This window comes from Canis lupus, chromosome 23, assembly GCF_011100685.1.
Source record: "Canis lupus familiaris isolate Mischka breed German Shepherd chromosome 23, alternate assembly UU_Cfam_GSD_1.0, whole genome shotgun sequence".
NCBI lineage: Eukaryota > Metazoa > Chordata > Mammalia > Carnivora > Canidae > Canis > Canis lupus.
In genome coordinates, this window is record NC_049244.1 from 27,500,736 (window position 1) to 27,527,921 (window position 27,186).

At 35.0% G+C, this 27,186-nt stretch overlaps 1 protein-coding gene across 8 annotated transcripts in view; it reads left to right on the forward strand.

Moving 5' to 3' along the window:
* The window catches only part of ANKRD28 (ankyrin repeat domain 28), a 189,378-nt gene extending 163,327 nt beyond the window's left edge, over positions 1 to 26,051 (forward strand). For 7 of the 8 annotated variants that reach the window (XM_038570777.1, XM_038570776.1, XM_038570780.1 and 4 more), the window contains 13 exons: positions 273 to 299; positions 716 to 790; positions 3,599 to 3,800; positions 7,261 to 7,348; positions 7,592 to 7,709; positions 8,273 to 8,492; positions 13,612 to 13,699; positions 13,789 to 13,872; positions 14,522 to 14,667; positions 15,529 to 15,611; positions 16,076 to 16,158; positions 17,198 to 17,289; positions 22,777 to 23,063. In XM_038570777.1, coding sequence (XP_038426705.1) covers positions 273 to 299; positions 716 to 790; positions 3,599 to 3,800; positions 7,261 to 7,348; positions 7,592 to 7,709; positions 8,273 to 8,492; positions 13,612 to 13,699; positions 13,789 to 13,872; positions 14,522 to 14,667; positions 15,529 to 15,611; positions 16,076 to 16,158; positions 17,198 to 17,289; positions 22,777 to 23,063 — 1,593 coding nt within the window. Of the gene's footprint in view, positions 1 to 272; positions 300 to 715; positions 791 to 3,598; positions 3,801 to 7,260; positions 7,349 to 7,591; positions 7,710 to 8,272; positions 8,493 to 13,611; positions 13,700 to 13,788; positions 13,873 to 14,521; positions 14,668 to 15,528; positions 15,612 to 16,075; positions 16,159 to 17,197; positions 17,290 to 22,776 lie in introns of all 8 variants that reach the window. The other variant, XM_038570774.1, reaches the window with a different exon arrangement.
* Positions 26,052 to 27,186: the final 1,135 nt, after the last annotated feature.

Here is a 27,186-nt window from a genome sequence, read left to right on the forward strand (position 1 = left end):
TATGGAACTTAAAACTCTGCTATCAAAAATAATATTTTTTTAGGTTATTGTAATATGTTGTATACTAAAATCTTAGACCCATGAGTATAGATTTGTGGTCTATTGTATTGTACACTTGTTTATTTAAAAGACTTAACCTTTGGAGTCAGAGCACAAATTAAAAATAAAATGTAACAGAGCCTTATATAAATAGAGACCTGTAGTTAATATTTATCTCTAATATATGTGAATACTTTCTAAGCTAAATATTCTTATTTTAAATTTTATTTCAGATTGCAAGTGAAACTCCTTTAGATGTTGTAAGTAATAATCAATTTTCTCCCCTACTATTCAGAGTATTTTAATTATTTATTTGCTCTCACTAGAGCTGAAACCTGTTATATGCATTCCTGGGAACAAAGACAGTGACAGAAACCATATATTTAGGGGATGAGGTTGGTGGTTTTTACTTGGGGGTGAGTAAATAGCATTTCCCTCAAGCTAGTTTATAGCCAGCCATGCCTCAGAGCTGTTATTCTGTGGTCCTCACCACCCTATCATGATGATCTGTTGTATAAGCTAGCTGAGTGCAGTTTGGTCTGAGATTTAAAAATTCATATTCAAGTATCAGTTTTCATTCTAAAATGGATTTAAACTTGGAAGAAGGGGACAGGAATAACTGCTATAATATATCTGAAGTACCATTTCTGACATTTCAAATACTTTTCTTTCCCAGTTAATGGAAACCTCTGGGACAGACATGCTGAATGATTCAGACAATAGAGCAACAATAAGCCCTTTACATTTGGCCGTGAGTACTGCCTTCACAGCCAACTTGATGGCTGCTTTACTGAAAATATCTCCATGGTTGTTTGACTCAAACAGTACCCAGAACTTTTAGGCCGGGTGTGATCATGAAATTAAACTTCATAACAACTTTTTTTCATTCAGAGACTTCCTGAATGCACTTGTTATGTTTTATTTCATTTAAAACACAAATAGTGGTCTTTGAGTTTCCGCCAAAGACTACTCTAAGGAAGAGAATATACCTGTGATGTGAATTTTAAAATGCACTGCTCTAATGAAGTAGCCTTAACTTGCTGAGCAGAACTATATTTTCTGCGGTATTTCTACAACTTTTTATCTTGGAGCACTATGTGTTTACTGGTCCCTCAGTTGCTCATGCCGTGGAATTTGGCTCTGTGATCTGTAATGTCCCTTCTACTTAAGATGCCTCTAAATATTTCCTCGTAATGTCAGTCACTAAGAGGAGAAGGTTAGTGAAGTATAACAGTTCTTTAAATCAGTTGTGTGAAAGAATTGCTTTAGGAAATTTCAAGCAGGGCCCAATCTTGTTCTTTTTGTGCTGAAAGAAGAATCTGTTTTTGGAACAGAGCATGTTAACAGTTGTTAAGGCTGAGAGGAAGACTGAGAATCAGGAGACTCAGATAGTCACTAGCTATTTGGGAGATTTCTCTCCCAAATAAGTAAATGCTTATAGGGGTATATACTTTAAGTTAATGAGAGGATCACTACAAGTTCATTGATCCCTTTGTTTCTTCTCACGTATGCTATTATTTTTTATAATATCCTGCATATCTTCTAACACTGATGCATCTGCATTGAATTTTCTGCCGCTTTCTCCCCACTAATACTTCCTACCATTTTCTGAATAACTAAGGAAGTATGCTGCGGCTTCCTGCTTCCTTGCCCTTTGGGTCTTTGGAAATGCTATCTACTCTCCCACACTTGCATAGGAAATAAGTCATCTGAAAGGGCAAAATCAGCATGGAGAAAACAGCCATTTTACTGTTGGTGGTAAGAAATTAAATCATCTGAGCAGATGACTAGACAGTTTTTCTTATATCATCACCATCGTTCTTATACTGTCACTGCCATTTCCTGAGCACTTACTAGGTGCCAGGCTAAACACTTTCCCTAGTTCTTGAACATGTTATCTCAGAAACTAACTTTTTTTTTTTTTTTTTTTTTTTTTTTTACTAGTTTTTTACTCTATGGCCATTTTGAATAGTAGTGCTCTATATGAACTTGGCTGTGCTGAATGTTTTTAAGCTGAAGTGGAAACAATTTTGTAACTTGGTAATTAGGCTCAGTGAACTGATTATACCACTACTTTTTACATTTTGTATCTCTTCCTAGGAGGTTTCCAGAAATTAACTTGAGGTGATTATTTTTTTTCCTTCCAAACTCTCCCAATATAGGACACCTTGATGCTGTGAAAACACAGTAGTTTGAGGTCTTGGTTCTTGTCTTTGCACATAGTACCTGTACAAATTCCTTGTCTTGGTCCTACACAAGGATATCATGAGGGCCAGACCTCTCTAGCAAACCATTACAGCTTCTTGTCATCCTTACTTTGTGTCTTCTTGTTATAAACTATCCTCTGCATATACTGTTTTTCTCAAAGTTTTTTCTATTAGTAGCATGATTTCATTGACCCAGTGTTGAGGAACAAGATTAAATATAATCCTAGGACAGTAGAGTTCCATAATCTCAAGTTACTTTAATATTTAAGGTAGTCGAAAATCTCTGTAGGTAGTCAGAAACATCAGAGATCATCAGTAAGGCCCAGAGCAACTTTATGTCTTCCTGGTACTTTCTGACATTTTCTACAAGAAATAACTTTACAGCCCTTTGCTGTAATGTGGGGCCTTCTTCTAGCTATATATCTTTTTTCAGTTTTACCTCAAGTATGGTAGAATTTTACATTTTTCAGTTCCCAGTGAAAAGTTTACATGTAATAACAAACTGCTAAGCTGTAGGTCTGAATGGTATCAGAAATGACGTATGAAAGTCCTTTTAGCGACAAAATGGTAATTTGAACTAGAGAGGACATTCCTTGTGTGCCACAAGTGGGTCTTGTTGATTGCTTTATTATGTCTTGCTCACATCTAGTCCAACAACAGTAATAGATGTTCAGTTGACATGTTGGTTTTTGAAATGAATTATGTTTGGAAAGCCTTTTTATCAGAAACTGTGGTAAAGAAGGGAACTTCAGTCTGACAGACATTTAAATTTTCGTCCTCTGTTGTATAGCTAGTACCTAGCACATAGCAGTTACTTAAGCTGGGCTCAGTCTTAAGTATTTTTGTGCTGAAAGATGTTTATTTTTTAGGTACAGCATGTTACGGAATGAAGATAGTCATTTCAGTTTGAAAAATCAGAAGACTCAAATACTAACTTCAGTTGCTGGCTAGCTCTATAATTTAAGTATAGTAAAATTTTATCAGGGAGTTAAGTGGAGCACTGAACTGTGATTAATAGCACAGGCTTTACCATCATAGACTTAGAATGGCAGGTTTAACTGAATCTATGTTACACATTCATTAAATGCCAGGAACCAGACCATTGTATGTTAGTGATAAAGTCACCTGTCATTTGAACATTTATTCTTTGCAGAATACACATTCTCTAACACCATAACCTACATTTGTTTATTAGAAAAATTTATACTTTTCTGAACCCTTCATAGGTAAGTTTTTTATTATTTCAAATGTAATAATAGTGTGAAGACAAGTTTGCTTCCTTTATGTTTTATAAGGCATGAGAAGTAAATCTAAATATGTATTTTTTAATTTATATTTTTATTTATTCCTAGGCCTATCATGGTCACCATCAAGCACTGGAAGTGTTGGTACAGTCTTTGTTAGATCTTGATGTGAGAAATAGTAGTGGAAGAACACCCTTAGATCTTGCAGCATTTAAGGGCCATGTTGAATGTGTGGATGTACTCATTAATCAGGGAGCCTCAATTTTAGTAAAAGACTACATTTTGAAAAGAACACCTATACATGCAGCAGGTATGTCAAATATTATGCGTGAATTTAGTTACCACTTTCCATCTAATATTCTAGCCTTTTTCAGTTTTTTTGTGTATTCTACCCTGGTAATTATTTTAATTTTTTTAATTTTGTTTTAAAGATTTATTTATGTATTCATGAGAGACACAGACTAAGGAGGGGTGGGGCAGAGACCTAGGCAGAGGGAGAAGCAGGCTCCTCGCAGGGAGTCTGATGCAGGACTCGATCCCATGACCTGAGCCAAAGGCAGGCGCCCAGCCGCTAAGCCACCCAGGCATCCTGTGGTAATTATTTTTATAATGTTGACTTTATAAGGTCAATTAAGGGGTGCCTGGATAGCTCAGTTGGTTAAGTGCCTGACTCTTGATTTAGGCTTGGGTCATGATCTCAGGGTCCTGGGATTGAGCCTTGTGTTGGGCTCTGCACTTAGCACGAAGTCTACTTGTCTCTCTGCCTCTGCTCCTCCCTTCTTTTGTGTTCTCTCTCTCTCTCTTTTTCTCTCAAATGAATGAATGAATAATGAAATCTTAAAAAATTAAAGAGATCAAATGATTCTTCTTTCAAAGAAAAGCCAATAGCAAGATTATGATTGCTTTTAAAAAATCATGATCTACCTTAGAAATTTATATATAGTAAATTTATATAGTTGTGTGACTTCTGTAATACTTTATCAACACAATGCAAATTTTTTTACTTCTTTTTGATGGAAGTTATTTTGGATTGGTACATGCTTTCATTGAACAGTTGGTGAACATGCTGGCTTATTGCACCAGAGTGCTATGTTTTTTTTTGTTTGTTTTTTGTTTTTTAATTTTTTTTATTTATTTATGATAGTCACACAGAGAGAGAGAGAGGCAGAGACATAGGCAGAGGGAGAAGCAGGCTCCATGCACCGGGAGCCCGACGTGGGATTCGATCCCGGGTCTCCAGGATCGCGCCCTGGGCCAAAGGCAGGCGCTAAACCGCTGCGCCACCCAGGGATCCCCACCAGAGTGCTATGTTAAACATGTAGTCAGACAGGAGTTACAGAGCACCTACTTTATGCAAGATCTATTCTACCATATGATTTTGTGATGTTGTAAATATGTGAAAATGCAAAATTATGTAACCATGTCATTATATGACTTGGTACTGCTGTATTTCAGTTTCACAACTCTATACGAGAATTAGCAAATCAGTATTTATCTTAAATATCTAAGACTGTGGTATACTGGAAGAAATCCTAGCTAAGTATTTTTTTTCACACCCAGTAGGCCTCTTTTATATGATTACATTCATTTCACTTGGTCTGTTTTAATAGAGTGATTTTTAAGGACATATTTTAATATGGGTCTTGGACTTCTATTCCTTTAGGAAACTTGCATTTTCCTAAAGGTAACACCAGCTGTTGCTCCAAAGTAGCCTTTCAGAAACTATTAGATATTCAAGCAGGACTCAAAACCAAAAAATTTTTAAATGGATTAAAATTCCTAGTAAATGTGTATATATAAACTGCTATATGTTGGGACACATAGGTGGCTCAGTGGTTGAGCCTCTGCCTTTGGCTCAGGTTAGGATCCTGGGATCAAGTCCTGCATCGGGCTCCCTGTAGGGAGCCTGCTTCTCCCTCTGCCTATGTCTCTGCCTCTCTCTGTGTCTCTTATGAATAAATAAATAAAATCTTTCAAAAAGCAAAACAACCAAAAAACTACTATATGTTCAGAATTATGTCAAAATGCAATCATTTTCTATTATCTTATTCTGAAAAAAATGAAGTTTATATATCATTCTGCAACTTGAAAAATTATGTTGTAACCACAGATCATTTGCAGAGGTGATTTATAAAGCTTTCATGGAGTGGTGCACACTTAATTGGTCAGTATTGAATCAAGACGCTAGCCAGGGATCCCTGGGTGGCGCAGTGGTTTAGCGCCTGCCTTTGGCCCAGGGCGCGATCCTGGAGACCCGGGATCGAATCCCACGTCAGGCTCCTGGTGCATGGAGCCTGCTTCTCCCTCTGCCTGTGTCTCTGCCTCTCTCTCTCTCTCACTGTGTGCTTATCATAAATAAATAAAAAAAAAAAAAAAAAAAAAAAGACGCTAGCCAGTCCCTCAGTGGCTGACCAATGTCAGATAGTCTGTACATCTCATCTGCTGGAAAAGCTAGCTGCTACAGGTTATTATTGATGCCCACCTATATAATAAATGCAAACCTGGTTTTATAGATACCTTTTAAATTTGGAGATTGTTATGGAGCACTTTATTCATAAGTCATGAAGAGGACATTGCGATTTTTTTTTTCCAAAAGGGAAAAAAAGTTTTCTCCTATATTGGCATTAGACATGATGTTTTAGGTATTGAGTTTAGAAAACACAAAACTCCTCAGGAGCTACTATGTACTGAGTACACATGGGTCCATTAAGAAGTGCCGGGACAAACAGTTTCCTTCATGCATCCCCAAGTGAGATGCTTCAGTGACAGCTGTTACTGATCACTATGAGAGCTGCTGGCAAAGTTTAGCATATATATAGGAGTGATTTTGTTTTAATTAATAACTATTAGAATTAAATATAGCTGTTAGAAGGTACTGTGGCATATTAGGGCACCTAGCTTGCTTTCATTATTTTGTCTTCTTTTAATTAGGAAGAACAGTGATAGATATTCCTTTCTTCATCATTATGTGACTTACTACTTTAAACTTCAAATTTTATTGTATTATGGGAAGGATCTGAATTTTGCAGGGGATTAACTTACCTTAAAAGCTTACTGTTTTCTTTAGGCTACTTCTGTTTTATACCTTTGCCCATTTTTTATGTGTTTGGACATATAAATGCCATCTTTAGGTAGATCATTTCTTCTTATTATACATGTTATCAGTTGAGATTCTTTCATAGTACCCAACTAAAAGGTAGCTTAAATGACAAGTGTTTACCCTCTCACATAAGATGTTCAGAGGTAGAGTCAGCTCCACGATTGATTGATTAAGCAATGGTGTCAGAACACTCTGTTCTTTTGCCTTTTCAGTCATGGCACAGAATGAGAAGGATTGGTCATTATCGGGGATAAACATATTTCCCACAAGCCCTCAAACTTCTTAGCATCTCAGTGGCCAGAACTGGACCAGCACTCATCTTAAAACCAGTCACTGGCAAAGAACAGAATTGTGATGGACTTATCTAATCACAGTTTCATCCCTTGGCTGAAGGCAGGCCACCTTCCCTTGATCACTCTGCCACCCCCAGAAAGCCAAATAAAATGAGCATTCTATTAGCAGGGCAGATGGCCGTAATTTACCATGAGGAATTTATATCTATTCAGTTTCACCAACAAAGGCAATAGAAACCTTTGTATGTATGTATTTTTTCTTTGACTATTAAATTCAATGAAACTATCCCACAGTTATATCTAGAAAATGTGCCCTAAGATGGAAATTTTCTATTTTACCATTGTAATTTCTGAAATATTAAAATATCACTTTTCAGCAACAAATGGTCATTCAGAGTGCTTGAGGCTACTTATAGGAAATGCAGAACCACAGAATGCAGTAGACATTCAAGATGGAAACGGACAGTAAGTTTTAATAATTTTTAAATTAATTTTAAGATGTGTGTTAATCTTCATACTTTTGCCTCTATTCTAGTAAGTCTCTTATGGTATGTAACTGAATAATAGCAAGTTTAGTTTTCCCATTTAAGTATACTTTAAAGTTGCATTACAAAAAGGCATGTTTAGAAAACGGGCCAGCACAACTGTTTGTTTTTCATAAAGTGGAGTCTTAGGTAGTAACACTGAACCTATTCTGTTGTTGCTCAGGACTCCTTTGATGCTCTCTGTTCTCAATGGGCACACAGACTGTGTTTACTCATTGCTGAACAAAGGAGCAAATGTAGATGCCAAAGATAAATGGGGAAGGACAGCATTGCATAGAGGGGTAAGTAAAAATATTCTCATTGCCTTTCAAAAATTTCTTAGGATCTCATTTTGCCTAAAACTGAACTAGGCTATGTTTATGTTTCTTCATCAGATTTTTACCAAATAGTTTTTGAATAATAATTTTAAACTACTGAAACACAACTTAATCCAGGAAACAGTACTGTTGGAACAAAATTTGAAAACCCTAAGTAAGACCTTGAGTAGAATTAATGTCAGTTTTACTTTTTCTCAGTATCACAACTGTTTTCTTTTTTTTTGTTTTTTGTTTTCTTATACATTTTTGCCTTTCACCTTTGAAACCTTTCACCTTTTTCTTTTTTATTTTCACAGATTTATAAGTTCTTTATTCCTGTTTTTCATAATACTTGTATTTTGACAAAGTTACTGCTCATGGGTTTTTAAGCCAATTCCAATAAAAATACTGAATTATTCAAAAAATGATAAATACTTCGACGGACAAATATGAGGAATACAGGCTTAAATTTTTTTTTAATTAGCTAAAATTGGCAGATAGTACCCAAGATAATATATTCAACTACTTGCAAATGCTTTTTCTTTCAGGCAGTTACAGGCCATGAAGAATGTGTAGATGCATTACTTCAACATGGTGCTAAGTGCTTATTTCGAGATAGCAGGGGCCGGACACCTATACACTTGTCAGCTGCCTGCGGACATATTGGTGTTCTTGGAGCCCTTTTGCAGTCAGCAGCATCTGTGGATGCAAATCCAGCCATAGCAGACAATCATGGATATACAGCACTTCACTGGGCTTGCTACAACGGTTGAGTATACAGATACAAATCTACATTAGATGCTGTTAATGTACCAAGTAGAGACAACAAACTATAACACATTCTGATATTTGTGAATATTTATTAGATAACTGCAAGATCAGTAGGAAGCTAAAAAATACTGTACTACATAATTTTAGCTTACTCCTATCACTTATCATTGTAAAGCCAAGGTACTAGTTTGACAAAGATCTTTTGAGGTAGGGTTTCATTAAATTTGAGATTTTTGCATTTTTAACATACTTTTGTAATGTTTACAATGTCTTTTATATAGTATGCTTGTAGTTTGATTATGTTCTTTTACTTTCTAAGTGTATTTGTATTGGGAAAAAAGACAGGTAGCAGAAAATAAAAACGCATCGCATTCTAAACTGAAATCTATTTTCTGAGCACAATTGTAAGGTAGATCCTTATATCAACTGTAACATGTATGCTTAGCATTTTAAGGGAATAAAATCTTAGGAGATCACAGAACTAGAAATTTGAGAAACTTAGAAACTTTTATGGTTAACTTTGCTACATGATTAGAACATACTGACCATTGGCTTCCAAGAAGATTACAGCTGGTCAATCCATCTATAGGTAGGCTCCCTAACGGTCACTCAGAAATATAAAGCTATGTTTAAGATATAAATGTTCAAAATGAAGTTCAGCTTATGACATGTCACTAATTAAAATAATTTAAGTAATGAGGCATGTTGAGAGATAATGATTTTTTCCTTGTGTAAGACCACAGATTTTATCATGTTAGAAAATGTTAAGGTGGAACGCCTGGGTGGTTCAGCAGTTGAGCGTCTGCGTTTGGCTCAGGATGTATCCCAGGTCCATGGATGGAGTCTTGCATCAGGACTGCTTTTTTCCCAGGCCTGAGCCTGAGGAGCCTGCTTTTCTCTCAGCCTTTGTCTGCACCTGTGTGTGTCTCTCATGAATAAATGAATGAATAATCTTTTTAAAAAAGAAAAATGCTAAGGTACATTATATACATTGTAAACAGCTTTGTCAATATTTAGGTTTAGAATCTTAGGAATATGAGGTTTTTAATTTGATTTGAATTTCATTGAAGCATTTAGATTACTGTTAGTTGTGAGAGCATACCTGGAAAACTAGTTCACAATTCTGACAACTTTCCCTCAAAATATTAAGAAAATTTAAATTGCCTCTTGATATAAATATTGACTTGCTTAAAAAATATAGTATCTGTTCTAAAATCCAGCTGACTGCCTTACCAGAGAGTTGAGGTTTCTTTCTATAATGTGCTGCTTCGTAGTTCTTTGACTAGAGCCATTTTGACAAATACTGTTGAGTTACTGTGAAAGGGAAGAAACCTGAATCTTGCAAAATTATACTTTTATTAAATGTTTTCATAAGTATTTTCGAGATGCAGAATTTTGATTTTCATATTAATCCTTGTGTCAGAATTGAGTTTTCTAACCTTTTGCTATAAGGAAGTTTTGGTTTCTTCTTGAGAATTGTTCTGTGATTGGGCATCCATCATTTCTGAGTACTGATTGTACTATCAAAACTTGAACAGTAAAATGTATTGCTAATTCATAAGCTTAGTTTAGTCTGTTTCATTTTTACTACCTGAGATCCTGAGCCAGAACAGTTTTGAAGATTAAAAACCTTTGGATTTCAACTTCTCTTTTCTCCTTTTCTACTCAATAGAGTTGGTATTTAATGAATATAGTGAAGTGGCCAAAGAGTAGTCCTGAATTTAAAAAGATACTGTATTTTACCATTAGAATTTGATTTGTTTTTATAATGTAACTTGACATTTTACAAGTATGAGGAAAACCAAAACCGTCTAATATTGTAGGGAAACACCTACAGATGTGAATTTTATTTAAGAAATGAAACTGGGTTTTTTGGTTTATTGGTTTGTTTTGTTTTTGTCTTTTTGTTTTTGTTTTTAGAGGAGAGGGAGAGAGGAGCACAGGGAGAAGGAGAGAGAATCTTAAGCAGGTTCCACACCCATTCTCATGACCCTGAGATCATAACCTGAGCCAATATCAAGAATTGGATGCTGCCTGAGCGCCACCTAGCCACTCCAAGAAATGAAACCATTTTGAAGCTGACTTTTATTGCTTGATTCTTTTTTTTTTAAATATGTCAGTAAGAGTTAACCATTAGAAAAATCACACACTAAGCTATCTTTCTTCAAGCAGAGCATTTAGTTGTAAATACACTACTGTTGTACATGCCCTTTGGAGAGTTGCTATCTATTACAACATTTATCAGGTCTTAATGGAAAACAGTGTTTCTCTAAAATGAGTTCCTACTCGGTTATTGCTAAATTTAGATTCTCTAAGCACAATATGTATAAGAGACAAAACAGACAAAATTTTGCATGAACTACGTGCCTGGTTCCCATTTAAAGATCATAACAGATATGTCTAACTTCCAGAATATAGCAAATTTGTGATGATTCTGAATTGAGCTGAAAAGAATTTGATGTGTGTTGGCTATATGCAATAAGAGATTATACAGGCAGTCTAATACCATATTTATAGTCAAAACTATTTTATAATTTGGCATTCTGAGAATAGAAGATGTAAAATGGTTTTGCTTCCACTACTAATTAGTGTATGGCCAAAAACAAAATTGGAAGCACTCTTTAACCAGCCAGAAAAAACAACCTTTCTCTCAAAATTAAGATGAAATGATGAAAAAGTTTTAGAAAAGAATTGGTTATAATACTAAATTTTAAAGTTCACATTTTCAGTTTATGTAATCATTCAATCACAGAACTTAAGAGTACTTACATTATCCCTGTTTCTTTTAAAAACTGATAAATTTTTATGAAGCTATAAGTGTCCTCAAAATATCCCTCTGAAACATGAAGGAGACCAGTTCTATCATCTTTTCATAAACTAGGATGCAAAATGATAAGTTTTCAGCTTGATACAATTGTTGGTGGTAATCAGTAGCCCAGACCTCTCTCTTTGGAGTATGCAGTCTACTCGGATAGTAATTCTCAAACCTTTCAGTTTCAAGATCTGGGATTTAGAGCTGTCAATATTTACAGTACTAGAAATGAGAACTGAGAAATTTAAGGATATTTATTACTTTACCTTAAAATAATCATTAAATATTAATATAAATAAATTTTTTTTTTTTTTTTTACTGAAAAATAACTTACTTTCAAAAAGAACAATTTTAGTGAGAAGGATGGCAAATTTCTTTACTGGCTACTTTAGGAGAAGACTAGTTTGCAATGGCATCCCAAGGTTCCCCAGACCCACACCTTGAGAACTACTATCCTAGGCAAATAGGAAACTCTTAAATCTGTACTGGACAACTTTCCCTGGGTACTTCTTGTTAATGAGTTGACATTTAGAGAGAATTAAAGCAAGGCTTCTCAACCTCAGGACTGTTGACATTTTGGCAAAAATTCTATGTTGTAAGGCACTGCTATGTGGGTTGAAGGTGTTTAGCAGTATCCCTAATCTCTACTTGCTAAATGACAGCATTTTCTTACCCCATGGCTAGTTGTGATGAGCAAAAATGTCTCCAGATATGGCTGAATGTCTACTGAAAGGCAAAATTGCTCTAGTTAGGAACCACTGGATTAAAGAAAAGAGCTAACAGAAGATGGAACAATTAAAGGTTTTCCTAAAACTTACCTTCTTTTCCTAGTAAGGAATAAGGATTAAGTTGAGCTAGTATTTGAAAATGTTAGAGTAATTAAAAAGAAAAGAAATATAGCATCATTTTGTTAGCCAAATATTAAGCCATGGAAATAAATGCAGACCTTGTAATAAGAATCTAATTTTTTCCTAAAGCAGGTCCCAAATGACTAATGAAATAAAAGATGCAACATTTCATTTGCAGAAATTAGTATGGCAGTTGAGGCATTTTAACTAACACCCTGGCTTTGAAAATTAGGTAAAGAAAATCTTAGGTTTAGGCTTTTCCCTGTCTTCAAAAACTCGTGGGTGGCTTATTCGGTTGAGCGTCCAAGTCTTGATTTCAACACAGGTTACAGTCTTGGGGTTGTGGTATTGGGCCCCACATTGGGCTTTGCACTGAGCCTCAGTCTGCTTGAGATTTTCTCTCCCTCCTCCTCTGACTCCTGTGAGTGCACACATGCATACTCTCAAATAAATACATAAAATCTTAATAAATAAATACAAACTGTGCACCCCATACCTGTCAGTAATCTATACACTTGTCCTTCAACCTAGCAATCTCATTTCTAGGAAATTGACTTAGAAAAACAAAAACTTTTTAAAGTACTGGAATATTTCATTACAGCATATTGGTAATATAAGAAACAAATTAGCAATCACCTTGAAATACATAATTAGAAATTAAATTATTTATGATACACTTTAATGCTGTGAAGTTTTTCTAAACATTCAAGAATAAGATTTGTATATATGCTATAATGGAAGGATGTATACAGTTTATTAAATGAAAAACAAGTTGTAGCATTTAAAATTTGCATAAAAATTTTAAAAGGAAGTATATGTTTGTGCATGCAGTTATATATGCTTACAAATTTCCTGGAACTATTAAGTTAATAGTGGTTACAGTCTAAAAAGTAGGGCTGGAGATGGTGGTGGGGACAGGGATGTGTACTTTTTCCCTCGACACTACTGTAGTATTTGAGATTTTATCATTACCTCATTACTAAAATTAGAAAATATTTACATTTTGAAGTTAATTATGCTATATAAATATACTTTATAGTATGCTATATAAATATGACTTTTCAAAAAATGGTATTTCTAACTGATCATCATGAAAACGGAGACTAAATTTTTTCCCCACAAAACAAATATTTATTGTGTCAATAATAAATTGCTATAAAAATAAATAAACAAACAAATAAATAAAATTCCTAGAAATGTGATGTTTAATACATTCAGTGAATAACATTCTATTTTTATTTTTTTATTTATTTTTTTAAAGATTTATTTATTTGTGATAGACATAGAGAGGCAGGTGCTAAACTGCTGAGCCACCCAGGGATTCCCCCATTCTAGTTATTTTTAATCCACGTAAAGTTTTTTCTTATTTGTGTTAGGGATATGTGGATGTAATTGGGCATTTCAGTATTCTTTTTTTTTTTTGGATTTTAATATCTGATCTCATTTACTTATTTAGGCCATGAGACATGTGTAGAACTTCTTTTAGAACAGGAAGTTTTCCAGAAAACGGAAGGAAATGCATTCAGTCCTTTGCATTGTGCTGTGTAAGTAAAGGCAGATGAATCAGATTTGGTTTGACTATTTAAGAAATACACCATTGCTGTAAGAGTGATCACTTTGTTACCTTACACAGGATAAATGACAACGAAGGTGCTGCTGAAATGTTAATTGATACTTTAGGTGCCAGCATTGTGAACGCCACAGATTCAAAAGGAAGGTAGGAATTCAACTATGTAGGAAATAGCTTAACTTGCAATAGGAAAAAGTTTTAACTACTGGCTAGTGTGGAAGAATTAACAGAGAACCCATTATTAATTAATAGTTGATTTTTATATTTGCAAGTATAAATTGTTATAAAATTTTATGTTCTCGTTATAAAAAGCTTTATTATTATGATATTTAGTCAGTCTTCCTCTTTAAAACTTGTAAAATGTAAAGGTCCCTCTGCCCCCTTTTAAAAGGTATGTTTGTTACCCAAAGATTATTGTTAAAAGTTTTCTAAATACTAGTAAAGGCTGGAGAGGGGAGTCTGCCATTTTGTAATAGGTGGCAATATTGGGTCAGGATTTATTTCTTCTAAAATTTCTTTAATGATGTAATTTGTTTTTAGCAATTTTATGTTATATTAGTTTAATTAAGGACCTTTTATTAGAAATACAAATTACTCTGGCAGAAATAAGTAAATCATTAAACCTATTTGTATCCAGGCAATGATTTTATAGCCTAATATGTACACCTTTGAAAATTGCTTGTCATAAATTTAGGAATATTTGGTTTTTTTTTGTTTTTGTTTTTTTAGGAATAATTTTTTCTAGAGTATACAATGTACAAATATAGTGAAGTCTTCCCATTTCTTTGTATTACAGAACCCCTCTCCATGCAGCCGCCTTCACAGACCACGTAGAGTGTTTACAGCTGCTGCTCAGCCATAATGCTCAAGTCAATTCTATAGACTCTTCTGGGAAAACACCTCTCATGATGGCTGCAGAAAATGGACAGACAAATACAGTTGGTAAAGACACTGGTTAAGGCTTGTATTATTCTAATACTGTAATGCTATATTGCTTATATATGTTTAACTTATGGAAAACTTAAACCCCAAACTTCTGACTCTTTAAAATTTGCCAGTTATCTCCCTAGTCCTAAGATTTAAAACCCTTAGTCTGCTTTCAACCCATATTTTTATCTAGGACCACACAATGTTTTCATTTGCTCTTACTGATTGGACAGTCTTACTATAGCGAGGCAGTATAGGATAGCGATTAAGACACTGGCTCTGGGGGGCCCCGGGTGGCTCAGCAGTTTAGCGCGGCCTTTAGCCCAGGGCGTGATCCTGGAGACTGGGGATCGAGTCCTACATCGGGCTCTCTGCGTGGAGCCTGCTTCTCCCTCTGCCTGTGCCTCTGCCTTTCTCTCTCTCTCTCTCTCTCTCTCTGTCTCTCATGAATAAAAAAATCTTTAAAAAAAAAAAAAAAAAAAAGGACACTGGCTCTGGAGTTAGATGGACTGCATATGAGTCCTAGATCTACCGATTAAGTGACCTTATATCTTAATTTTTTTCACTTTTAAAATTGAGAAAAGTAACCATGCCTACTTTGTTAAGGTTATTATGAGAGTATGAATCCAGAGCACTTAACACAGTATTTGGAGTTTAGTAAGCTCTTACAGCATAAATGTTAGTTGCCATTGTGTCTGTGACTTACAGGATAATATGATGATATAGTGTATATACCTTTTAGGTTACAGTATTTTTCTTGTACTTAAACTATCACTTGAGGGATCTTGTTGCTTTATATCTTTATTTCTCTACAGTGAGTTTATTAGTAATCGGAGTGTTCATAAATATAAAACCTGATGTAATTTTTCCTCCCAGAGATGCTGGTTAGCAGTGCTAGTGCAGATCTGACTTTACAAGATAACAGTAAAAACACCGCCCTCCATTTGGCTTGTAGCAAGGTAGGTACACGTTTTAAGGGTATGTTTTCATTGTTTATATCAACAATGGCATTTTCCCCAAACTTAATGAAGTTTTTCTACTTTACTAAAATGAACATAGCTAGAGATAGAACCTCTCTAATGATCACTGGCATCAGATTTCTTGAGGGGAAAAAAAAACACTGACATGTTAGGCACCATGATGTATGAAAATCTCCAGTAGGCTAAGTAAGTTTTGGAGTGTAAGCCTAAATTTAATTTTTGTCTTCCTTTAATCTCTCCAGTCTTAAATATTCCTTCCCTCTCCCCTGACCCTACTCTACCAACACATTTGAACAAATATTCAAGGTATTATTAGCTAAGAAAATTCATGGCATATATATGGTAATGTACATATTGTATGAATAAGAGTTGAGGTTTATTGAGTTTATATATTTATCTATAATGATATGTAAGTTTTTAAGAGTTATTTGCCATAATTTTAGGGTCATGAAACTAGTGCCTTGTTAATACTGGAAAAGATAACAGATAGAAACCTCATCAATGCAACCAATGCAGCCTTGCAAACGTGAGTATTTTCATGACTGGTGTAAATCTTGTGACCTATAATTATAAATATGATTCATAGTTATTTTTCTAACATGAGACCATTGGAATCAGTCTCAGCCACAGAAGCAGTTAAAAAGTAAAGAACTGTTTTTATAATTGACAAAACTCATCACAATTAAAAGGCTTATTATTTAAAAAGGTTTTGTACTGAAACTTTATAATGAAAATACTATGTTTTTTCCTTGATCTAATTACATAATTTTTTGTAAGAAGATAGTACTATTCTGTGTGTTTTTGGAAATCAACTGGAATAATATGTTATTTGACTCTAGCAATAAATGAAAAGCTTAATATGTGTCTGTAAACTAGAGAGAGTTCAGAAAGAATCAAGTTCTTAGTGTGACAGCCATCTTTCAAGTGACCTCTTCAATCTTAGATCAAAGTCTCCCATTTTTCTCTCCCAATTTCTGTTTGCTATTCTACTTTGAGTCTTGGCTTAAAAAAAAACCAATTTTATAACAGTTCCCATTCATGTATCAATCAGATTTCTTGAGGGTCCCAAAACTAGTCACCTGTAAATTATTTTCAAAGTTTATTGAAATTTGTGCTATTGCAATTAAAGGTTTTTATTATATATATACTTGCCAAACTCATTTCTTAAAATAAGAATGCAGTTTAGTTATTAAAATCTTTTAAAAAAAAATAAAATAAAAAAAATAAAATAAAATCTTTTTAAACATTGAATCTTAGGAGTAAACAAAAGGTATTGGTGAAGGTGAATTGCTTGGGCGGGGGCAATGCTATGGTCACGCACCTTGGAAGGTTTGATAGTATACTCTGCACATTGATTTTGTTGTCCCTCATGTCCATCTTCATTGCTCTTAAGACTGAATGCCTCAATTTTGTATTTTTGGGTCATCACAAGTTAGCAAAAAAGCTCTTTAACCAGAATTGAGAAAGAGTGTGTGTGTGTGTGTGTGTGTGTGTGTGTACACATTTATATACTCAGAGCCACATACCTGTGTGCATGTACATTTATAATATTTTCCCCCCCTCAGACCTCTGCATGTTGCTGCCCGAAATGGGCTGACAATGGTGGTTCAGGAACTTTTGGGGAAAGGAGCAAGTGTGCTTGCAGTAGACGAAAATGGTAAGTAGTTCTGTATTTTCTTTCATTAACCTGGATTTTACTAGAGGATTTTATCTTTTGATCCATATTTGAAGTGAAGTAAATGTGGGTATTTTATATTGGTCAAAGAGGAGAACTGAAATAAACATTGAATCATACTTCGGCAAAGTGGATAAGGGTAAAAAAAAAATAAGAAAAATCTATGTAACAAATAAACTTCTGATTTCACTAACTTTGGTTTAGTGTTATCACCTTCATTCATCTTAGTATTCAAAGAATTTGTTCTGTCAGCAAATACTTACCAAGGCCCTTAAGAACCAGGTTCTTATCTAAGTTAATCTTCCCACTATTTGGATCCTCTTCCCTTTTGCCTACTTGAGACTGTCACTTTACAATTCTTCATTGTTTCCTGTAATAAGGACTTTTTGTAGGAACCTTCCTAGATTATTCCCATGCATATATAAATATCATTTCCCTCATCTTAAAATCTTCAATTAATCTAACTACTTCTGCAACTACTGCCATATTTCTTGATCTTCCCCTTTGTAGCATAATTACTCAAGTGTTGGCTCTCCTACTGTCCCCAGTTCTTCCCCTGCTTCATTCTCTCCTGAGGCCCCTCTGGTCAGACTTTTGCCCCCACCACACAGCTATACTGTCCTTAAGATCACCAGTGATCTTCATGATATTGAATCAGTTCTTAGTTCTCATTGTACCTGATGTATCAGAATTTGGCACAACTGATTATTCCTATTTCTTTTCTTTTTTTAAGTAGGAGTAAGGGTTTTAATAAAGAATTTAAAATATATAGGAATAAGGGAGTAAGTGGGGATGTGAACGTTGCAGTGTGGCATAGCAAGTGTCCAATATTTCCCCAAACAATCTCTATATTTTCCTTTATGCTACATACTGTTACATAGATAAATAGGTATAGATCACTTTAGGTCGGGGTAAGAGAGGAGTCTTAAGAGTTTGATTACAGTACCCTTCTATGGGTGAATCCAATCTGCCTTCATTCACAAATACTTGGTTCCTTCAACTAATAACTGGAGGAGGGTCCGTAGGGTGCTATTTTAATGGTTGGATTAAGTAATAACCAAATTCACTGGAATTGAAATATGTTTTTTATTTTATTTTTTTTAATTGAGGCATAATTGACATACAACATTAGATAAGTTTCAGGTATATACTTTTTTCTTTGTTAAACTTTGTTTACTTGACTTTTAGGACTTTACACTTTCTTGGTTTTCACCCTATATTACTAGTTACTCCTTCCCAGTTTCTTCTGCGAAGTTTCTCCCTCTTCTCCCCATATCCTTAATATTAGAGAGCTGTAGGACTCCATCTTTGGTTCTTTTTGCTTTCCCTATCTATATGTAGCCCTTTAGTTCTTTGATACTACCTATATGCTGAGAATTTCTGGATTTATATCTCCAGCCCAGACCTCTCAGAGTCTATATAGAGATGTGATCCATTTACAGATCCAGCTGCCTAATTGACAGTATTGTATGAATGTCTAATAAAAGCTCAAACCTAACCTATCCAGAATTGAACGGACTCTGTCTCTTTCCCTGCTAAGCCTGTTCTCCCCACAGCCTCCTGATCTTAAGTTGATGACAATTCCGATCCTTATAATTACTCAGGACAAAAACCTGGGTTGTCCTTGACTCGTCTTTCTCACATCCAGTGTATAATCCTTCATATACAACCGATGCACCTCCAAAGTATATCCAAAATAGGCCCACTTTTTCTATTCTTACCACCCTGGCCTGGATCCTTTTAAAATATGAGAAGATACTAATTTAAATCTCCCTTCACTTACAGTGATCTTCAAGGCCCTACATAATTAATCTGTTGCCCTATTACCTCTCTAACCTCATCTTCTACTCTTCCTTCTCTCCATTCTACCATGCCAGCCCATGCTCACTAGGAATGTATATATGCATTGTGATTCTTTGTTCTGGCTTCTTTTCTCTGCCTGGAACACTCTGTCCCCAAGCAAGTCTTTGACTAAATCCTTTAACTGTTTCAAATCTTTACTCAGGTTTTATCTTCTCAAGCCTATTATATATACTACAACCTGCTACTGACCCCCTACTATGGCATTTTCAGTCCTTGTTACCTGCTCTTTTCTTTCTTTCTTCTTTTCCATAAAGCTTATCTTCTGTATATAATTGAATTTTTTATTATGATTGCGTATGTCCCCCAGTAAATGAATATAAGCTCCATGGAGACAGGGACTTTCTATCAGTTGCTTTCACTATTATATGCTAAGTACTTAGGAAAGTACCTGGACATAATGAGTGGTTATTTGTTGAGTGACTGTGCCAAGCACTATGCTCAATTCTGAAGATAGGATGTGACTAAGACCATCTACTTCCTTAAATGGAGAGGAGTATAAACAGGCTACTACAACACACTGAAAGTGGTTCATTTGGAGAAAACTTAAAATGCTGTAAGAACACATAAGAGAGTTCAAACTCTTTCTTACAGGATCAGGGAAGGCATCCCAAAAATGTGGCTTATAAGCCAAAATCCAAAGGACAAATAAAAAAGTGGGGAGAGAGCTTTCTAAGCAGAGAGTGGCATATTTAGAGAGAAAACACAGGATATTGTAAATATTGGAGTTGTGCCAGAGTCTCTTAAATCAAATGGCAAGGGATCTGTGCAGTAGGAAGCTAGCAGTTTGAGGGGAGCAAGATTAGAATGGGAAAACAAAGTAACATTTACAGGTGAGAGAAGGTGGTAACTAGAATTATGGTAGAAGCACTGAAGATGAAAAGATACATGTTTCTAGAGATCTTATGAAGGAACTCAGTGAGACTTTGTATGGGAATAAATCTCACACCATCTGGCTTGGAGTGCTGTGTGGATGATGGAAATGCTTTTAAAATTGGAATGTAGGAGGAAGAGCTAGATTCATTTGGGGACATGAGAAAATTTCAGTGGAAACCCCAAGTGGATAATGGGACATATGGACCTAGAGACCAAAAGCAAGATCTAGGTTGGATATAAAGATTTGGGAACCATAAGAATGTGTAAGTCATGAAATCCAAAGAAGTAAATGATAGCATCTATAAGTTCAGACTCATATAGCTTTAAAATAAATTTTCATTATCAGCAAATTACATTTCTAGAGATACAGTTATTACATATAGATTAAAATGAACAGCCTAAAATGCTAACCTTAGATATTTGGCCACATTATGAGACTCTGAATCATAAGCTAATACTCAAATTTTGTTGATCATTTTCAATATTTTATATAGATTTTTCCTTATAAATAAACAGAAGGGATAATATAATAAGATAAGGAAGGTCATCTGTGACCACCTGGGTATCTTCTAACACACTTTGCAATGTGAGATAGTAATCAGGGTCCAAAATTGACAAGTCAGAGCCATATATTTCCATGGATTTTTCTGGAGGAAGCAAAATATTTTATACTTGCATGAGTTAGATTAGACCCTTGTCTTCAGGCAATTTGCTTCTCTTTTATCTTTAGCTGACCATATCAACTCCATGCAGAAGAGAGGAGCCTGCTTTCTGTCATATTCCAACTATATAACACACCTGCGATGCTCTTCTCCCCCTACCTTACTCTCATTCAGGCATCATGACCTGTCTAAGGGGTTGTTCTGCCTACAGAGTACAACAGGCATCCTCAGGCTTTCAGAAGATCTCTTGAAGTGTGGGCATTGAAGCACTCTCCTCATTTTGAGTAAACAGGTTTAATTTTTAAAAATGCACACCCTTCAGTCACTCCTGCCAAATTTTCAGGGGCATCAGCTGTTCCCTTTGACTCTTTAAAAGGGGAGATTTAAGAAGGGAAAAAAACATTTCTTCTTTCTCAAGGATAACATGGCATGGATAAAAATATATAGGAGAACTGGAAACAGTTAAAGGTCTAGTAGTTAGAATGGGTAATCAAACCATGGTATAATCACAGTAATGGAATGTACAACAATAAAAATGAATTGACTACAGTTATATACAACAACATGGATAAATCTTGCAAGAATAATGTTAAGCAGAAGAAGCCAGATATAAAATAATACATACTATATGATTCCGTTTACATTTGGTTCAAAAAAACACTGAACCGTAGCATTTATGAATATAACTAGAAAGGAACTCATAGCCATGATTACCACGTAAATCAGGATAGTGGTTACTTTTGTGGAAGAGAACAGGGATAGTGATTAGTAAGGTATGCTGGTAATATTCTTTCTTAATCTGAGTAGTGATTACGTGAAGTTTTGTTTTTTGATAAATCATTTAGCTATGTAAAAAAAAAAAGTGACATTATAAAATACATAGTTTTCCCTTGAACAACACAGGTTTGAACTACATGGGTCATTTAATACATGGATTTTTTTTTTATGGTACTATAAATGTATTTTTTCTTATGACTTTTCTCTAGTTTTATTATAAGAATGCAGCTTATAATACATACAACATGCAAAATATATATTGTTTTATGTTATTGGTAAGGCTTCCAGTCAACAGTAGGCTATTAGTAGTTAAGTTTTGGGGAGTCAAAAGTTATACACACATTTTCGACTATGCAGGGTTTCATTCCTTTAGGCACCCTCCCTGTCCCCCCACCCCTACATTATTCAAGAGTCACATATATGAGCGTAAAAGCTAAAGCATTTATATATATAGCAATAGGGAAAACTGTATCTAGATATGCAATGGAGAAATGAAGCTGTAAATTAAAACTTCTAAGACATTTGCTGCTAGAATTCCAGTTGGGGGTGATCTAAACTTGGCATCATATGGTATGCTCTCACCATCTTCTATTTCACTTCATCCTCAAGACAGGGTCTTGTACCAGCCAAGGTAACAAATGTTTACTTACTCAGTTTGTTTATACTTTGTGGTACCTTAATGGTAAGATCAGGCTTCTAAAGAAAGGAAGAGTTGAAAAGGAAACATTGGGTTTTGACTTAGGAAATAAACAGGTAAACTTTAAAAACTCCTGTTTTTCGTCAGTGTTCTGTGTCCCTTAGAGAAAAGTTGATCAACAGCCAGATGCCTGCCATTCATTCAGTGAACATCTTTGATCACTTCTGTGCCTCATTCATGAAACTGTACACATTTAGATTTCTCAGCATGTAAGCACTTAGTATAACTACAAGTTAACAGATTCTTCCACCACTCTGAAGGTAGCTTGATCAGTCTGAGGGTTTTTGTTTGCTTGTGTTTTTTCCATTCTAGCTCAATATCTTCTGTGAATTCAGGTGTATATGGATAAGTTTTGAAATCTTGGAGAAATCATCCATCTCTGGGCCTCAGTTTCCTCTTCTATAATACAGTGTGTGTGTATATATATATTCTCCCACCCTAGAACTTTTTTCTACTATTGGGAAATTTCTGAATCATTCTAATTAAGCCAATTTATTATAAGCCAAGTAATTTAAACTGTGTCTAAAATTGAAGACCATTAGACTTATTTCCTTATCTCGGGATGTTTAATTATTTAAATTTTATTTTTAATTCTAGGCTATACCCCAGCTTTGGCCTGTGCTCCCAATAAGGATGTGGCTGATTGCCTAGCTCTCATTTTGGCCACCATGATGCCTGTCTCATCGAGTAGCCCTTTGTCATCCCTGACATTCAATGCCATTAACCGTTACACCAACACCTCAAAAACAGTCAGCTTTGAAGCCTTGCCCATCATGAGGAATGAACCTAGCTCCTATTGCAGTTTCAACAACATTGGCGGGGAACAGGAGTACATATACACTGATGTGGACGAGCTCAATGACTCTGATTCTGAGACCTACTAAGAGGCTGAGCCAGAGATCTAAATGAGGAGTTCTGACACTAATGCTTCAGATTGTGCTTTTTCAGGAAAAAAGGCACTTTCTTATTCACATACAAATTCAACCTGAGAAGAAAGAAAGATCGCAGAGTGAGCAAATATGAGAAATGTGATGACATTAGGAAGAAGAGTTTTAAAGGCAAGTTTTGCAAAAGGAACTTCTAGAATCTTGAAATAGACTTGACCAGAGGAAAACACTTTGATGTCACATTACTTTGTGGAATTGTTTAATTTGGTTTTGCAGTGCCAGGAATAATTTGGGACACTGCACTCTAATCTGCTTATACAAGCAACACTATTGTAAAAGAAGAGATAAGGACACTAGATTTAAATTTTACCAATAAAACTACAACTAAATTTAAGGGCAATAAAAGTTTGGTACAGTAGGCATTATGTGCACAGCAAATTGCCAAAGGACCAAGTAACTTAAAAGTTTTTTAATAGAATGCCATTTTGTGGAAACAAGAATAGGTGAAATGAGACATTATCTAAACCAAACTTTAATATTTCTGAAAATGAAGCTGAGATTTGGTTTTAAATGTTGATTTTTTTTTTTAAAGAAAACATCTGAAAGCCTTCGAATACTGTATTAAACCATGAGAGAAAGCAGATGTATTTTTACATTTTTTCTTTTACATAAAAATTTAAAAATTCCAACTTTTATAATATTAGAATTAAAAACCAGCTGGCTGAGTGCAGTCAGGGTGAAAATACTTGTGATGTAGACATGAGCTAGATTGGGGTCGGGTGGATGTTGACCAGTTTTGAATGGTTTAGGTTTAAAATTGAACTATTTTTGTTTGAAAATGTAAAGAATTTCCTAGAAGAAAATTTCATGAAATCAGAAAGTAGATTATTTTCACCCTATTGCAGCTAAATGGTCCTGGGGAATGGAATTTTCGACCTCACTACTTTGGATGGTACACCTTCATCACTTATGTTACTTTTGTGCCTCCACAATGGATTGGGGGATTTTGTTTTCACTGTTTAGTGAATAATCAAAAGGAAAAAAATCCCTTATTATTGGTAAGTTAGCATCATCAGGCCTCTCGGAAGGCATTTCTGTACTGGGTCCTATTCAAGATTTAAATATGCTACTACTTGAGGAAAAAAACAATTGCCTGCCGAATTGGAAGACTGCCTTTCAAATAATAGAGAGAGAGAGAGAGAAAGGCTGATCTTTAGGCTTTTAAATAACAATTTATATGGTTCTGCTTTTACTGTAACTGTCACTTTCCCAGTAAGAATGATTTCACATATGTAGGGGGTCTTACAGATCTGGGTCAAGTTCCATAAATTTTCACAAAATGATACCCAATTTCATTTTATCTTTTTGTATTGTGAAACTGGAAACTTTATGACATTGTAAATTTCAGCTGGTTTTTCTGAATATAAAGTGTGAAAACACAGAACAGTATTTTGATCTATTTGATAATTTTGTGGGGTTTTTGAAGAATTAATGAGCATGTACATAGAAATAGTGACTGCTTGAATACTGTATTTACTTGCACTCTTTCAGTACATCAAGATTCCTGTATATTTTAGAGTATAATAAAACACAGATGTGAGTTGTATTTAATGAATAATGTATTTGTATCTGTGCATATTACCTAAAAATCTATAAAGTTTCTAGGGCATTGACTACTAGATTTTAAGCATTTTTTTCTAAAATATTTACAGAAATTATAAATGTAATCCTTCATCTTTTCTTTATAATATAAAGAAGTCATAATGGACCCTTCCTAATTATTAATGGTAGGAAGGTGAATTTGCATTTTAAAGACAGTGGACTACATTTTCTATTGTACCTTTTGAAAAAAAAAAAAAAAAAACTCAAGAGGATTCTAAAAGTATACATATGTGTGCTTTCTCTTTCCTTTTAGGAATTCTCTTCTGAATTCCCTGAGGGAATTTTCTAGAATCTCAGAATTGAAAGAGACCTGAGGTTCATCCAGTCTAACCTCTTAACAAATACAGGAGTCCCTTCTACAAGGGTGATCTTTCCACCTTGAACACTTCCAGTGACTCTACCTCACCAAGCAGTCCATTCAATTGTTGAGCAGCTCTAACTGTTAGAAAGGTCTTCCTTAGATGGAGTTGAAGCCTCCCTCCCGGTAACTTCTGTCCTTGGGCCCGGGTCTGTCCTCCAAGAGAACATGAACGTTGGAAGGATGAATCTCACGCCCTCTGCCATGTCTTCTCTTTTACAGGCTGTTTGACTTATCTGCTGAAGTGATTTCCAGAAGGACTCATTAAACACAGATTACCCATCTAATGAAATCCAAGGTGTAGCTATAAAGTAACAAGCTGTTTTTAACTTATCCTCACACATGCCAGAACTTAGATCTTGTATCACTCTATATAAATGAGGCTATTACTGAAAATATTTGTGAGATGGTCCTTTCAATTGCTTGCCCACTAGGAAATCTGTTTCATTGCTTTGTGATCGCATTTTGTGACAGTCTGTCCCCAGCTTGATCAGCCACTTCATTTGGTCTGCACCTAATGAGGGGAAATCCCAAACTGCTGGTCCAAATAGTATTTGAGCAGCCCTAGTATTGTTGGGAGTATGTACATGGACAACTTCAATGAATGAACACAGCAGCACAGTAAGTTCCTTTATAGTTACACCTTGTATGTCAAAAGCATTCAGGCCCTGCTCTGTAGTGGTTTTTATCCTCATACAGAATAGAAAAGCCTGTTTGCTTTTTTAACTTCTGCATGAAAGATGACATCTGAAATATCTGATGTGTATTATAGTAATACCAGCTTCTGCTCTAGAACTACTTTGGGGGAAATGGTCGTAATAGCAAATGACTTCCTTTAACAAGACACTCAACTCAAACAGTGCCATTTAGTTCAGGAGATCTCTAAGTGTAGCTGTCAATTTGGGGTTTAATTTGGCTTCTATTGGACCTTTTAAATGAAATAAAGGTTTTTTTAATGCAATAAATCAAGTGTCTTTCTTTTTTACATATAAACTTCTTTATCTTTTAATGTCTAATTAGTATTCTAACTCATTTTTACCTTTCTTAAAAACTTAATGACTTCTTGACAAAGCTGTTTTAGAATTTAGATGAAACCTAAGTGGGCTTCTCAAATGTATTAGTTCAACAAATATTTATTGCTTGCCTGCCATATACTTGAGGGTGGGAATGGGCAGAAAGTGAGCCTAGAAGCTGTGTCCTCTAGGAGTTATAGTCTCATCATGAAAATGCATATACCTGAAAATAGAAAGTATAAAATTATAATTGAGGTACAGATGAACTGCTAAGGAAGGTCAGAGAACAAAAGATGACTTTGGAAAGAACAGGCTTTCTGGGAGAGATGACATTTAGGTTGGACATTAAGGAACAACTATGCTTTGAGCAGGTGAAGAAGGGGCAGATGCTATCCTAGGTGAAAGGAACAAAATCAGTGGTTTGTAAAATGGCTGGTGGAAGAGAGTGGAATAGGTGTCAGCATTTAGCACTCTAGAGCACAAAAAGACCATGCGAACCTACAAAAGAGCTAATTATACATTTGTACAGAGATGAGATAACAAAAGTGAGAACAAAAAGATATAAATAGGTGAACTGGAGGAGCAAGCAAAGAGGATTTTCATAACCTTGCTCAAAATCCTCTTATGCTGGTAATAATAAAATGCCTATAAGTATTTGTCATGTATTGGGTAGGGTTGTAAGTGATTGAACTACATCTCAACCTATACAACTATCCTGTGAGGTAGGTACTATTAATAGTACCATTTAACAGATGAGGAGTGAGGCAAAAAAGGTGAAGTAACTTGCCCAAGATCGGCTGCCTAGTAATTCACAAAGCCTGGATTTAAATACAGGCAGTTATTTCTATAGTCAGTGCTCTTAACCACCTAACGACCTCTAATATGCTTTCTGATCCTTGTTGAAATTGGTGATTTTGAAGTTCAACCACATGCTTGACAACTGAACTATGTAAGTTCCTTTCAATTTTATTCTAAGTCACTAATTTTAGAAGAAACATAAATATGACTGCAACATGTTTATTGAACATCTGCTAATTACCAGAAACTGCTACGTCCTGAGCATGTAGCAGTGAAGGAAAACCAAGAT